At 60.6% G+C, this 16057-nt stretch overlaps 1 protein-coding gene across 1 annotated transcript in view; it reads right to left on the bottom strand.

Annotated features, from left to right (window-relative positions):
- PRDM16 (PR/SET domain 16) overlaps positions 1-15766 on the bottom strand; it is a 310797-nt gene extending 295031 nt beyond the window's left edge. The window contains exon 1 of the mRNA XM_055306780.1: positions 15717-15766. Within this exon, the coding sequence (XP_055162755.1) occupies positions 15717-15753 (37 nt within the window). The 5' untranslated portion in view covers positions 15754-15766. The remainder of the gene's footprint in view (positions 1-15716) is intronic.
- Positions 15767-16057: the final 291 nt, after the last annotated feature.

Here is a 16057-nt window from a genome sequence, read left to right on the forward strand (position 1 = left end):
AAGCTTCATCCTTGGGCTGCAGGGCAATTCCAACCCTGTGAGGCAGATACCACCCACCCATTCACACACACACCCCCGCCCCCGAGGCTCCTGAAGACCCTCAGGCCCTCTGCAGCAACCCCCTCAAGAAGGCAGGTGGCCTGTTCCTGTCTGTATCTCTTCAAGGCGACAATGCCGCCCACACGTGCATGGTTTATGCTCACGTCCCACTGGCCCTGGAACATTTAGATGTGCCTATGTCCACTGGCACAGGAATGAATTGAGGACTGGGAGTGGGGTGGCGGGTAAAGGGACCCGGATGCCCAATGGAAACAAACTCCAAGTGCTCCGAAGTACCCCCCCAACACCTGCAGCCGGATGTGCAAGGGTGCACCTGCACTTCCCACCTGCAGCTCACAGACAGGCACCCGGAGCTGTCAGCCTCCCTGCCCGACATCCCAACAGCAGCTGAGACCCGCCAAGACACCGTCTGCCCCCCCAACAGCCTGGTCTGCTCCGTCTCTCCAAACGTTGTGTTCTCAAGTGGGCAGGAGCCCTGAGTCTCCATACTGGCAGACGCAGCCTTGATTCAAATTCTCCAGGGCAAAGGCAGAGCGGACGGTGCCTCCCTGGCTCAAATGTCCCGGGCCAGCGGCCTCCACTCTGGGCCCACACCTCAAATTTCGGAGATGGAGCGGCCGCAGAAAGCATCCCTCTTTATCGGTGGGCTGCGTGAGCTCTATATCGCCATGGCCTCTCACCCCCAGCATTCCACGCCTCCCAGGGGGGCAGATAATCCCACAAAGGGCCTCATGCCAGAGTCCCCACGCTTTCTCCAGCGCTGAGAGCTTTGACTCAGTCAGCACTGGTTCTCGGGAATCTCCTTACTGGGCCCCAGCATTCAGATCGAATGTCCCTTTGAAAGGGCCAGAGGGGACCCTGTGCCCCTTCTCCTGCGTCTGCATGACACCAGATCCAGCCCGTCCTGTGGAGCTTTTGGAGGCCACCCCCTGCCCCACCCTAGAGGGACACACCCCCCAACACCCCAGGGCCTTCTAGGACTGCTGACCCCGGCAAGAGAGGAAGGACAGGCCCCCCCCAGCCCCAGAGATGCCAAGACACTCTTTCTTGCAGGGGCCCACAGGCTGGTGCTTGGACTCAGAGGTCCCAGCCTTCCTCTCCTCTTCTTTTGGGGCCAAGGAACCCAGTGACAGCTCCCTGGAGGAGGGTCCCTTCACCCACCAAAAATGTGCTCTGCTTTGATGTCTACAGATGGATCTCCTGAACTGTCCAGACTAAGCCCAGAGTCCAGCTCGTGTAGTTGTGCGTGTGTATGCGTGCGCGCGTGTACACAGAACAGTCTGCACATGTGTACACAAGTGCATGTGCGTGTATGTGTTACACGTACACACACTGCATGGAGTGACCTGTCCCAGTGTGAGCCTGTGCATAGGTCAGTTTGTGTGAGCACCACACATGTGGGAATGCACTCCTGCATACCTGTGGGCAGGCATGTGTGTGGCAGTGCAGACACAAACCCATTGCCAGAAAGCCCCACTATCCTGTGGTCCTCTGAGCAAGTCCTAAGTTTGACCCTCTAGATGTGCAGACAGACTCAGAAGTGCAAGTGTCAGCAAGACAACAGCAGAGAGGAAAAGCAGCTTCCTCCCTTGTAGGTTTGGGACCTGCCACTCAGTACCCCAATTCCTCCAGCACAAAGCTAAGCAAAGGACCCCAGAGGACAGGGCTCACCACAGACTCTAACCCTTCCCTGGACAGTGCTGTGCCCCGGGACATACAGGGCAGCTCACCAGGGTCTCCAGCTTTCCTTCTCCTGGAGCCTCCAAATCCAGTAAAGACACTGAGGGCTCAGGAGCCCAAGGCACCCTGACAATCACCAGCCCTCCCCCACGACGGCAGGCAGTGCCTCGGGCCAGGTGCCTCCAGCCAGGATGGTGTAGCCCTGCAAAGCCGCCTGACCCGTATCACGTCCTCCTCATCACATCATTCAGAGGAGCTTCACAGTCTGCAGGCCATATCCAGAGGCTCCCGCGAGACTACTCCACCCCCCACACACTCACATATGAACCTGCCTTTAGCCAGGTGCAAGAAAATTCCAGAAACCTCAAATAACTGCTGACATAGCAATAATAACACCACAATCACATGCCTGCTGCCTCTTGCCCCACATCCCATCTGAACCAGGCAGAACTGTCTGGCAAGGGGTCACTGTGGGCATCCTGCCCTGGAGAGGATGGAGGGGTGGGGCTCCCCACCCTTGGACACTAGGATGGAGTTTCCTCCTTCCAACCTGGTTGGCCTTTCCCAGGCTTGGAAGGGACAGAGGCGGACTGGATACCCATGTCTGCCTCGCTGGATCTGGAGAGGCACCCCCAGCCCTGCAGGACAGGCCATAGGTGTTGGGGAAGGAGGGCATGTGGCACCAACCATCAGCCCCAACTCTATCCTGGCCCAGCAGAGACGGGATAGGTCAGGGAGCCCAGGAGCTGACCTGCGGGGACAGGGCACCATGGCTGTGCCTGGTGTGTGTGTCCTAACCCAGCCATGGTAAGAATGAAGGATGCTTCCACAAGGTCCCCACCTTCGCTTCTCTAAAGCTAAACTCAGGTCTTCCTTGGGGGGACGGTCCTTGGAGCCCAGCAGGTTGGAGTCCGGTCACCTTTGAGGTTCCTGCTTACCAGTAGCTGTCCTGTCTCTCTCAGCCTGAGCCAACGGATGACTGCAAAGGGAGAGTCAGGCTGGCCTGGAGGTGTTCTTCCTGGCCCTCTAGGGGGCCTGCTTGCTCCTGAAGATTGCAAGGGGCAGGAGGTCTCCCTGGGGCACTCCACTGGCTGCCTTCCCTTTGCTGGCAGCTTGGGGGCCCTAGGGCCAGCCTCCCACCCTGGGGGCAGCAACAAGTGGCCAACAGGTGGCCTGTCAAGTTCCTCTGCTCCATCCAAGATCAGTGAGATGATGGAGCCGCATCTCCCATTTGAAATTTGGGAAGAGAAGATGGAGAGCCAACTCTGAAGCCTGGGGCTGGTGGCCCTCTGATCTGAGAAGCCTTGGGAACTAGTGGGAGGGGCCCAGCGGTGATGCTCACAGGGGTGCTCACCACCATTACTGGGGTGCCATGGCTCCATCACCCCCCACCCTGCCTGCCGACCCAAGGTCTGGTATTGCTTTTACAGATTTGGTTAGTGTCAGGGACTTGGAGGTGAGAGGTCATCGTGGCCCCCAGGTGGCCCTCCTGGCCCAGCCTTGCATGGCCAGGTCCCAGCGGTGACCCTCCCAAGCACCCTGGGCCGGACTGTGACCATTTGCTGGTGACTACCACTTTTTGATGGGGATCAGCATCACGGGCCCGGTTTCCCAAGAGGTTCGGATCCCACCGGGAGGTCCCGATGTCCTGCAGAGCCCACTGCAGGCCCTCCTGAGCTGTGGGAGACCTCCTGTACCCCCACCCCCACCCCACCCCCCCGCCACCAGCCAGGGGTCTTGCGCATGAGGCTGAGTATTCTTCTACGGCCCAGTGAATAAAGAGTCAGGGGGGGGGGTGTCTTTGTAAGGAAAGGCAAGGCTGCACTCCTCCCCGCCCTAGCCCTCTCCTGCACCCAGACAGGTGGAGGCTGTGGGTCAAGCCCCCCCGCCCCCCCCAGGAGCAGCCAGGACCAGCGGCAGCAGCAGCAGCAGCAGCAGCAGCAGGCTTCTCACCCCCGTGGCCATGGCCCCTCCCCTCCAGCGAGGGTCGTCTGTCAGCTTCTGGAGGCAACCTGAAACCCTGGTGAGGGAGCACTTGAGTTACAGCAAAGAAGGGCCCCTCTGCGGGCTGCCAGCCCCAGGGCCGGCGGGGTGGCCGGGACAGGCCTCGGGCCTCGAACCAAGTCCACCACCATAATTAGCAGATGAGATTCAATAACAAACAGCCTCAAGCGGCTTTATCTAACCTTCGGAAAGTAAGATTAACACCTTCGATGTAGAGAAAGTTAAGACTGGGGCGGGGGGCACGGGGGCTTTGCTCCGCATTTCTGACTCCCAGCGAGAAACGAGAGCCCCCTCTTGGGCCGGCGCTCTGCCCCCAGGGTTTCTGAGGACTTGCTTTCCACCGGCCTGTATAGTCCTTTTGTTCACCGCAGCGAGCGTGAGGCCACAGCACTGCACCGTCGCCTGTCACACGCACACGCAGGCACACGCTGGCTCCCCAAACAGGACTGAGAGCTGCGCCCAGAGCGGGACAGGGGCCCCCATCTCACCGGCGTATTATGAAAAATGCCACATCTCCCAGGGCTTGGTGGAGACGCAAGACGTCTCCCCTCGTCCCTGTCCCTTGACTGACTTGTTGCTGCTGGGATTTCATTGGTCTGGAAGAAGACGTCAAATGCACTCCTCCGAACGCAAACCCACGATACGTCCTCCCTGGTGGGAAAGACAGCTTGCCCTGCCGAGGTGCACGGTCAGCGCCGGCCTCCGACCCGCGTCTGGAAGCACGGACCTTTGGCACGGTCCGCAGACGAACTTTGGGAGGTCTGAGGGCAGCACCCGGCATCGCCCCATGGTCTGATTTCTAAAGTAATGTCAAATCACTTCCTGGGAAAAATCGATCTGTCTCTGACAGCTTTTCCTCCTGCTAACGTGATAAATAAATAATTAGCCACGTCGTCGGGCTGTTTGATTAAAAGAAAAGGACGGCTGGATGGGCCGAGATGGAGAGCCCGGTCGGAAAGACAGCGTCCGGCGGTTGCCCCCCACATTTTACGGCACCATTTGTATTCTATCCGTCACTGGCTGTAAGCTCAGCCCGAGCTGGGAACTGAATACCCTATTCAGAGAGGTACTCACAGGCGTGTTATTGCAATTTAATATTTTCGCGCACAGACACATCATTATCTTGGAACTTGACACTTCGGCATAATTCTATAATTTTTCAAGAGGGCCTAATTTTTCTAGATGTAAGCGCTAGGGCAGGATTATCCAAACAGCTCCCTCTCCTCTTCGTGTCTTCCGGGGGGTTATAAATGTGCGGGCAAATGCTCGCAGATCGCCTGCCTCCACCTTTGAACTTCTCCGTTCCCTTCTTCCACAAAGGCCAGCTATGGAGGGCTCTGGGCCCGGCTGCCCCACAGCCAGCCTTTCAGACCCTGCAGAGAACTAAGCAGTGTGTGTTTGGGGGGGGGGGGAACCGTGCAAAGCATAAGTGGGCAAGGATGGTACAACGTCATTATCAGCAAAACAAAAAGAACAGCCTGAGGGTAAGCCTCACTCAGACATCACACCCACACTTGAACACAGGTGCGCACCTGTGCATGCATGCATAGCACACCTGCACACAGATGGACAGATCCACACTGCCCAAGACCAGCTCCACACACAGACCAATGCAGGGGCTACACCAGGGGCCGCTCCTCCCTCTAGCAGCAGCGGCTCTAGCTAATAGAAACGCCCCCCAGTTTTCAGACAGCTCAAGAACACCCTGGCTTTCCCAAGAATAAGACCTGGGAGAAGTTTGCAAGGAGGAGCAGACCCCTTAGGGAAGCATCTGGGAGTGAGCAGGTGGCAGCCTGGATGCAGGTGGCACAGCCCCCTGGACACATGGTGCCCCATGCTGGGTGGCACAGCCTAAAGCAGCTCCCTAAAAACTGACATCCTAGACCTTCTCATGAGCTCTCCTCTGAAAGGGACGCAGGGCCTTCTGGCAGCATGGTGCCCTTCTCCGCATCAAAGCCCCAGAAACAGTGCCCAGGACCACTCTGGGATCTGACCCCGATGACACCGGCACATTCATGATGGCTGGGCCAGCAGAGGTGACCCACAGCCACTTCTGAATAGGGGGCTGGAAATGGCTGTCAGGTCAGCACAAGCCAGAGATGCTCATTTCCGGTGCGGTAAAGACCTAAGTGGGTATGAGGGGATCACGGCCGCTCGGCGCAGATGTGGATGCTGAGAAATGGCCTGAGTCTGGACCTTCGCCTGACCTGCCGAAGGAGCAGCGTCGTCATCAAGGGCCATTAGAGCCAGGGGTGACAGAGGCTCTGCAGCGGGAGGGAGGAGGCGCGGGGGGCACACGAGGGTCGACACCCCGTGATTGCCTGGGGCCAGCCCGGCTCTCCTGTGGCCACCGTTTGGGCTCCTCCGGTGAGCATAATTTCCGGTCTTTGTTTAAGTGTTTTATGGACCGATGTGGCCCGGCCTTTCTGAAGAGGCTGTTACAGCCCATTGAGCAGATACAAATGTCTGAGCGCTTTTAAATGCATGCCCCTTTCCCTCAGAGACGCAACCAGAAGGAGCAATGGGAGTCTATTATGTAAATCCATATTTCGGCATAATATTGACTGCCAGCTTCTGAATATAGATACGGGGATTAAACTATGTCACAGGAAAGAGTTCCCAGCCATAGCAAGTCCTCATTCATCATGCGGCGACCCAAGCACTTTATCCCTGCCTCCCTGCGCCCAAGCGTCGGGGGTGCCCTGCCTACCGTAGGTGCCAGAGACTCACACATGTTTCAAGTGAGCCACTGAATCTAAAACACAGAGACTCACAGAAGCAAAGACAAATGAGCAAAGCTCCTCTCTGAGCACCCTTCCCTCCTTCTCCCTCTCTTTGGCCTTTCTAACTTGAAATAGAGCTAGGGGTCCAGCCACCCTGCCAGCACAGACCCAAGGCCAGGGACACCAGAGAGGGGGTTGCCCCAGAAGGCATGAGGTTGGGGGGTTAGCCCGTTGGTCTGGCTTTCTGCCCATCCAAACAGCTTGGACACAGAAGCCTAGATCTCAGAGCAAGGACCTGTGAGCCCCCAGACTCGTCACACTGCCCCGAGCTTGGTGACCTGACCACCTCTGTTTCTGGAGGGCTGGCCCACAGATGGGTAGCCATGTGGGGAACCTCGGGCATGCTCAGAGCACTCCATACAGTAGGCCCAAGGACAGCCTGCTCCACTCCAGGGGCAGGAAGGAATGGACAGATGGAATGGAGCCCCCTAAACACACCAAAGACCCTGACCCCCTGCAGAAGCTGGCAACCTCTGAGGAGAGAAGACCTGGCAAATGCCAAGAGCTGTTGAAACCCCAGAGAGTGATAGAAGGATGGACAAGGTCTAGGGAGGCCGCAGGAGGGGGTGGCTAGCTTCAGAGCAGGCTGGCATCGGGCAGCATGTCAGAGGGGCCAAATCCAACCTGGGCACCAGAGCTTCTCAGTTTGAAAATAAAACCACGACCTAAGCATCTTGTGTGAGTATTTTACTTTCTGACCTAGCTGTAGGGAAAGAACCAGAGTGAGCCCTTGGCTGGAGCTGGGCAGTCCAGCTGAGCCCTAGGGCTGCATGATGGGCACCCTGTGGTAAGCACAGCAGCTCCATGTGCTGGGGGCTACACCATGGGGCTGGCTGGCGCACCCCTACAGGCCTGCACACCATCCTTATGCCCCCACCCCCACCCTGAAGAGCCCCAGGGAGGCTTGGGAGGCTGAGGACCAACACAACATTTCCCCAAGCAGACCAAGGGGATAAAGCCCAAACTTTCACTGCCTGTCCGAATGGAGGAGGAATTCGGCCTCACTCACATCCCCCTGGCCCCAGGGCCCCACCAAACACCACGCTGCACCCTTCCAGAAACTTCCATGCAGTCACACCTGTGGAAGCTAGATGCACACAGGTATTTGGGGTGGTGGGAGGGTGAGCAGCAGGCCCTATACTTGCCCTTGCTGAGGCAAAAGGCGTAAGGGGAAGCAATCTGGTGGCAGAATGTGGGGTGCCTTGCCGGCAGCAACGGTGGGACACATACAGTATGAAGGTGGAGTGGGGGTTGCTGGGTTCTGGGGCTGGACAGGAAGCCCCTAGCCACAGGCCCCAAGCATCCAGGTCCAGGGCTTCATATTTGCACCAAGCATTCGGCTTTGTTATTCTTTCTAAAGTAGGAAAGTAGACAAAGCCAATTCTTCCTCCACTCGGCAGCATGCTGAATGGAAAGCAACCCACAGGTCTAGGGACCCACTCTGGGACAGATGGAGTTAGGGATCCAGGAGACCCAGCCCCACCGTGCAGGGTCCTGAGGAGCAGGAAGGGGCTTCAGATGCAAGGACGCTGCGTGCCTGGGGCCCCCTTCTTGCCCTACCATCACCCGCAGTAGAATCCATTAGAGAATAGAACTGTATCAGAAGGAGAGGATAGAGTCTGCGTAATTCCATCAGGTAAGTCAGGAGGTGAAGGGGCAGGGCTAGGGGTTCACCCTCGGTAGGGCCAGAAATGCCCAAGTGCATCTCTCGGAACTCCCCAAGAATCCACCTGCAGGACTGGGAAGCCCTGAGTTGTGCAGCAGCCAGATCCCCACCTCAAACTACACTGACTGTGGTCTTCCTCCCTGGGGGTGGGAGGGGCCAGGGGCCTGTAAGAAGCCCAAGGCCAGGCTGAGCCCCTGAGTCTCTGCTTGTTCCCAGCCAGACGCCTGCCCATCCACCTCCATGCTGGGAAGGGCCAGCGCCCACTCCACAGGGCCTTCAGGTCACCCCCAAAGTGCACAAGAGAACCAGGAGCTGGCTATCCGAGAAGCCCTGGGCTTCTCTCAACACCCTGCTCCCAGATCCCTCTGAGCACCTCTAGGCACATGGCCATGGGAGGGAGTGGGGGGCCAGCACCCGCCAGTACCCCATCACCTGCCCCCCCTGCAGAGCCAGCTCGGGCTGGGCCCAGACTCCCTCCTCCCTTGGATAAGGTGGATCCTGCTTCCACCCCTAGCTCCCCCAGGGATGCGAACTGAAGGCACAAGCCCTTCCCCCTTCCCGGAAGTGTGCTGCCACCGAAAGGCAGCATGAGTCTGGTGAATTTTGCAGAGAACTCTCACGTCAGGTTCAGAAAGCATGTGCGCAAGGGTCACCGGTTCTCTTTCCTGAGCAGGGTCTCCGGGGTAAGCAGAGCAAATGTTGCTCCTCGCGTCCCGAGTTTGGGGGGGGGGGGACACCCGCCCTGGGATGTTTTTGCTCCCAAGTCAGTAAAGCCCTAAAGCCGGTCTGCTCCCGGATCCCTCCCCCCACCATTGGGGTGGGGGGGTTGTGGTGAAGGGGAAGGCCCTGCGAGCACCCGCTCTGCCCCCCCCCTGGCCTCAGGCACATTTCAGATGAGTATAACATCACACCAAATATTTCACCTTGAGACCCACCTGAGACCCAGGTCAGACCAGAATGAAAAGGTGACCCATGTTATCACCTTTGCTTAAAGACAGACTGCACCGTCTCCACCCTGAAAGATGCGTATTTGGGGCTGGAAATGACACAAGCATCAGTAAGTAAAATGGGCACGGGATAATGCAGAACCTGATTTAGAGGAGGTAAAATATTCGCTAGGACCCAGCCATGTTTTAAAATGATTATAAATTATTTTAACAGTGCATTTGCAAAGGGTTATAAAAACAGCCATAATATATTTTTTTCCTTAGATTCTAGAATTACCAGTGTGACAGCTAATGCAATAATGATTTGTTTCAAATGCCAGTGTTTAAGCTGTATAAAGCTGATTTTATACATTTTTCCAGTAGGCCGCATTGTAGTTAATGAAATTAAACACACCAATCGCATTTGTCCCCAGGGGACGAGGAACTGAACACACCACTGGTTTATTTTTTTATTAAAATAAATTGCAGCCAGCAAGATGGACTAATTGCATACAGAATTGAAAAAGAAACATTCCATTGATATAATTAAGCCAATTTTCATGGACAGAAATAGTTATAGTGGATATAAAATAAGCAAAGCCTTCACCAGAATCTGACTTCCCTCCTTTTTTGCACAGAATGTTAACTATTAAACAAATATGTATTTCGGAGCCGAGGCACCGCTCTCTGCGAGCTCCGGGGCATTGTTCCTGACTCTCGGGAGAGGCCAGCCGGGCAGGCCAGCCAAAGATTTGATGGCAGAAACCCCAAGAGAGAGAGTGGTAGGGCAGGAAGAGGCCCTCCCCATCGCCCTGGGGCCCAGCAGAGCTCAGGAGCACTGGCCAGCCTACAGGGAGCACCCTGGCCCTCACAGTAGCCTGTGAGGTGCCCAGGCTTAAGGAACAGCAGCCGATTTGGGGCTAGACCTGCGACTACAGCGGCGGGCTCCTTTCCCCCATGGCTCAGGGTGGCTCACGTCCACACAGCAGCGGCTCCACCTCTCCTTGATTGCCTTGGGGGAGGGGCGCTGATTATTTCCCTCCAGATTTGGGGTGGCGGAGGGAGGGTGAGCAGGCTAGCCCTACACCTCCTGCCTTTGCTCACAAAAAAGATAGTACATGGGAGGGGTTGCAGATGAGGCTGACCCAGGTCAACAGCCCGCCATTCTGCACCTGACCTGGGGAGAGGACACCCAGAGCCAGAGGCTGGAAAAGCTCATGGCAGAGCGTCCTGTGCGGCCTGGGGTGGAAGGGCAGCAGGAGAGTCCAGATCCCAGCAAAAAACACCGGGTCCAGAGGAGGCTGAGGACAGTTAGCTGGTGGCATTCAAAAGCTGTAAGAACACTGATGTCTTATTTGCTTTTAAAAACCAGACCTGTTACAAGCTAAGCACTGTCCTTGGAAAAAATGCTTAAACCTTGACACATAAAAAAAGAAAATTCTATGGAACTAACCACAACCCGCGGAACCCTAAGGAAGGGGTAGGGGGGTGAGGGTGTGAAATACCAAAGCTTGGGGAACTTTACTTCAGTGGCATTCAGTTTCATCCCTAACTGCTGTGTGACTTCCACTGGGTACTCAGCCTCTCTGTGTTTGGGAGATTTTGCCGCTAAAAGTGGTGCCCAAGAGGCCAAATTCCATCCCCAGGATCAATGAAGGGGAGTGGGGTCAGGCTGAGCAAGTGGTCGAGGAATGCCTTTACGGGACCCTGGCTCCTCCTGTTTCCTGGAGGCTCGGGAGGCTCGGAGGCTGGGCTGCGACTTTGGTAGGACCTCGCAGTGGGCAGGTGCCTGGGGCAAATGCACGGGGGCGAATGCTCCACCTCCACGCATCCCGGAAGGCAGGGTTGATCCCGCTGATCCCGCAAAGCCCGACCTCCAGCGCCCGGCGGTGCTTCGGATCCCCTCACCATCTCCTTCCTCCCCACGCCACCCTGACTTTGACCCGGGCTCCGGGAGCACTCTCCTGACTGTCTGCGCCCAAATCTGCAAAGCCACTGGGATGGGTCAGGGTCAAGAGTCCCGGAGCTGGGAGTCCGAGCCGGCCCTTCTCCGTTCAGGAAACCAAGAGGCGGAGACCCTTGGGGCCAATTTCGGCCCTGGATGAGGAGGGCGCTGCTCCTGCTGGCTGGTCCGGGGTGCAGGGCTCCCGGGGCGGCAGCCTCTGCCACGAACCGGCAGCGCTGCGTAGACGGGCAGCGCTGTTCACGTGGCGGTGCGGTAGTTACCGGGACTTTGTACGCGGAGAACAGGGGGCTGCAGCAACGCTGGCTCAGCACGGGGTCCCCAGGCCCCAAGGCCAGGCTGGCCCACGCCGTCCGCAGCCCTAGGCAGCCCGCGTCCCAGCGCGCGACAGCCACTGTACCGCGCAGCAAGGCCCGGCTCTTCTGTCCCTTCGCCAAGTTTCTTTCCCGCAGGGGGACAGTGCTCGAGCTGTCCCTAGTCCTCCTGCGCCCGCTCCTCGCGCTGGAGCGTCCAAGACTTGTTACACGGGTTTGATTCAAAACCTGATAAATTGTCTTAACGCTATTTGAAATTTTTAAACGAAATTATTCAAAAGATTTTTAATCCTGGATAATTTTTGTTGAAACTCTAATTATACATCACCTTAATTACCAGCCCCAGCCCCCCAAGGATCCCTAATTGCCTCCTAATTGAATAAAACAGGGGGCTAATCGAGCCTACAGCGGCCCTGTGAGCTGACGGCCTCCCCCTAGGGGCCCAGTGGGGGGAGCCTCCCAGCGGCCCCACCGCCAGCACCCGGCCTCCCAACAGAAACGTCGGGACCGGGTCCGCAGCCCCGTGCTGTAACTCAGGGTTCTCAGGAGCCATGGGGCCCCGGAGGGTGGGGGGGGGCGCGGCTCAGCCCGCACCTGCTCCCTGCCCACTGCCAATAGTATGTGCAGGGTGGCCCGGTGGGTGTCCGGTGGTGAGGACCTTCCCCTGGGAGCCTGCTCGGAGGTCACCCGACCAACAGGACTTGGCACCCGCCCCCGCCCACAGGCCTGGGCGCCCAGGCACACCCGCGGGGCCAGTGGTGGAGCCAGAGCCTGCCGGCACTCAGCGCACTGCCGCAGGGCACCTGGCCTTGGCCGCCAGCCCTGCACCCCGCCCCTCCTCCGTGGCCTCGGTGTTTTCGCCCGAAGCGGGGCGAGTCGCTCGACTCCTGCCGGACATTTCCTGGCACTGCTGCCCTTCTAGGCTTCCAGACAGGAGGCTGCCATCCTGGCTGCGGGGAGAGAAGTGGTGGAAGGGGCAGGCTTTCCCTGGCCAGCGAGAGAAGGGCAGGGCCCAGCAGAGCCCGAGCCCTGCTGCTTTCTGCTTCGGAGAAGGAACCGGCTAGGAGCTCAGCCTCCAGCCAGGCTCCCCACACCCTGTCACACACGTCACCCTGAAGATGCACACACAGGACACACCATGTCCGGCATCAAGCAGAGGTAGCACTCCCACCTCCACCCCAGGGGGCCAGGTGGCAGTTGTCCCCAGGACACTATCCCCAGGCCTGGACTATGTCATGTCTAGTTGTCTTAGTACATCCATGGTGATCAGGTCTTGGGGCGGCTCTGATGGGGGCTCTCTGAGAGCACATCGTCTCGTGCACAGGGCCCCCCAGCTGTGCTACAAGGCCAGGAGGGCACCTGGGCTGTGTAGACCCCCATACCTGCCCATTTGGCTCACAACAGTGGCAGAAACACAAAGCTTTTGTTAGGCGTTTTGTGTTTAAATGTAGGGCAGGGACAGCCCCGATTCCCCACAGGCCAGCAAGCGCCCTGGCCTGTGTGAGGGGACCTGGACCTACCTGCCTTCACTCTGTCCCCAGCTGCCTAGGCTCACTCTGAGAGGTGGTGAGCACCTCAGGGGCCTCTGTCCTTGGAAAGCTCAACTCACAGCCCCCAGGGTGGGCCCCAGAAGTGCCACCAGCTCAGTCTGCATGCAAGCCCCGCAGGGAGACCCCTGGAGTGGGGTCCTAGTGAAACACAAACAAAATTACAGCCACAGATGCAGCCTCCGGGGCAGTCCTCAAGCTCTGACTCAGGGGTGACACTCACTCACTCACTGACCAGGTTGTCCTTCTGCTCCCCGCACATGGCTTCAGGCACAGCCCAGCCCTGCATCCAGGCCTATAACCGTGACCTCTCTTTCTTCCCCCAGCCCCCTGCCCCTGGCCGCAAAGTGGCTTGCAGGAGGAGGTTCTCCTGGCAGCACTGGGGCTGCCCTGCTGCCTCAGATTCAGGTAATGGAGGCAGGTCCCCAGGGACCTCCACATCTGCTTAAAATATTGTCCTATGAAATGAAATTCCTCAGCGGATCCTGTGCTCCGTTTTGGGCAGGCAGCTGTGGCCCTGTGCTGGCCTCAGCCACCTCTTCGGGCAGGGCTGGGGACAGCTGTCCCGGCTGTGAGGGGTTTCCAGCGCTTGCTCCTGCGGGCTCCAGCAGGGTCTGGGCCGGACACACTTGTCCCGCTTTGGCTCCTTCTCACCAAGGACTCCCAGGACAGGGAGACCTGTGCTCTGCCCTATCTTCGATTCTGGTCCCCTGGTCTCAGGGCCAGGCACCCATTCCAAGTGGTGAGAAGAGCCAGCAGGGCCCTCTTCCCCACCTGTTGGGGTGGAGCAGGCAGGGAGCCGAGTCGAGTGCAGGACGCTTGGCTGTTTCCAGGGCTGCGCTGGGGGCTCTGAGCCGCCTCTCGCTTACAGCGAAGGCCCAGCCAGAGCGCGGCTGCACGTCCCACCGTAGGGCTCCAGCCGCAGGTCCTTCCTCGGCCAGAGCCTGACCCGGGCAGCCTGCAGCCCAGGAATGAGGCTCAGAAAGCCGCCGTGCTCACACACCAACACCCACACCCCCAGGCCTGCGGGCCCACAGGTAGCGGGCACCCAGCCCTGGCGCACCAGCCACAAAACACTGGGGCCTTGTTCGCACCAAGAGGGGCCAGAGGTCAGGGGAGACGGAGGAGGCCGAGGCCCCGAGCACGGGGCAAGGGAGACGGCCGGAAAGGTGCGCCTCCAGGAGGAGCCCCACACAACTCGGGGGCTCCGGGGCGTCCTGCCTGCGCGGGGAGCTGCTTTTCCCCGGTGCTCCATGGCGCACGCCGGGCCTAGCCCCGCGGGCCGCTGTCCCGGGAGCCAGGCCGACCCAACCACGACAGCACAACTTCTTCGGAAAGTGTCGGAGTTCCCAGCCCACCAGGCTCGTGCTCGGGGGCTCAGCCCCGGTGCGGGGAGGCTCGGCCGGCCAGGGTCAGGCGGGAGAGGGGCGGGCGGAGCGGCCTGGTGGTCGCGCGGGGATCCCAGGGGAGCTGGCCTGGCGGCCCCGGCGTGGGTGGGCGGGCGGCCGGCGGAGGAGCGGGCGGCTGGCACCGCGGCGCCGGTTCGTCCCCGCGCGCCGCTCCCGCTTCGCTGCAGCCGGGCCTCGGCCGGGGCTTCGGGAGCCGCGCTCTCCCCGCCGCGGCTCCGCCGCTCCCACCTGCCCTCCGCCGGGGCCGCGGTCCCGGGCCCGCGGGCCTCCCCGCCGGTGGCGCCAGCGGTCCGGGAGTGGAGGGAGCGCGGGGGGCCCGGGCGCGGCGGCAGGCGGCGGGGCGGGCGGCGGGCGCACCGGGCCGGCGGCGAGGACCCGGCGGGCGGCGGGCCGGGCGCGCGGAGCTCGGGGCTCGGCCCGACACGGAGCGAAAGAGAAAGTAAGAGCGGGGACCGGGCAGCGTCGCCGCGGGCAGCTCCGTCCCCTCCGGGCCTCGGGGCTGCGCGTGCGGCCGGGGCGCGGGGGGCGGCGGCGGCGGCGGGAGGCGGGAGGCGGCCGGGCGGGGACCCTCCCGCCGGAGCACGGGCTCCCTCCTGGGCCGGCCGCGCGGGTGCCGGAGTCCCGGAGTCCCGGAGTCCCGGAGTCCCGGAGGAGCGCCCGCCGCCGCGCGGGGCACCGGGCGGGAATACACTTGGCGGCCGCGGGGCCGGCCCCGGAGGACGTGTCGGTGTTGCCGCCCAGGCGACCGGGCTGTCGCGCCGCCGCCCCTGCCCTGCGCCCGCGAGGCGCGGTGGACGCCGGCCCGCGCCCCCTCCTCCGCCCCCTCCCCGGCTCGGGGTCTCCCTCCTCTGCGCCCAGCTGGCGGACGCCAAAGGCGGTGCTCTAGCGCCCACTATTTCAAAAGCCCGGAATATGATTTGACCAGGACTGAGAGCCACTCCGAGAGAGAGAGGGAGAGAGCGAGCGAGGAGGAAAAAGTTGCTCTCCCCTTTCGTCAACTTTTCGCTAACTTTCGCTTTTCGCTCCCCTCCACCCCCAGCCCTCCCCCTCCGCCCCCCTCCCCGGCCCCCACCGCGCGCCTCGGGTTCCCGGGCCCGAGCGCCTGACACTGGGGGGGGGAGGGGGTTCGCGAGGAGGGGGCCGGCGCCTTCGGGGAGCGCGCGGCCCGGGCGCCCCGAGCCTCTGCGCCGAGCCCGGCCGCCCCGGAGCGCGGGAGGCGGAGCAGCCCCCGGGCCGCGCGGCCGACCGGAGGGCCGGGAGCCCAGGGCGCGCCGGCCGCGCCCCGACGCGCACCCCTGGCCCGGGCGCCCCGGCCCCGCGGCCCGGACCCGGCGGCGCGGCGCGGCCGAGCGCGGGAGACTTACTTTTGGCTAGCTTCCTCGCCCTCGCCTTGGATCGCATGGTGTCGGCTCGCGGAATCTCTCTCCTCCTCCTTGAGTCCAGAAGCAGCTACACACTATCTTCATCTCCCCAGCATTGTCAGTTTGGACACCTTCGCACATGCGCACACAGCACTCAATCTGACACCCCTCGCCGGGGCCAAAAAAACTTTGCAATGTATTCATCATCCTCATCGTCGCGCCGCCGTCGCCGCCGCCGCCTCGGCGCGGGATTGGGGGGCTCTCCTCGGCCTTCCCGGTCTTCCTCTCACTTATCTCTCCCCCCCCCCGCCCCCTCTCCCCCCTCCCCTTTCCAGCGCAGCTCG

The sequence above is a fragment of the Nyctereutes procyonoides genome, unplaced genomic scaffold, assembly GCF_905146905.1.
Source record: "Nyctereutes procyonoides isolate TBG_1078 unplaced genomic scaffold, NYPRO_anot_genome, whole genome shotgun sequence".
In the NCBI taxonomy this organism is placed as follows: Eukaryota; Metazoa; Chordata; class Mammalia; order Carnivora; family Canidae; genus Nyctereutes; species Nyctereutes procyonoides.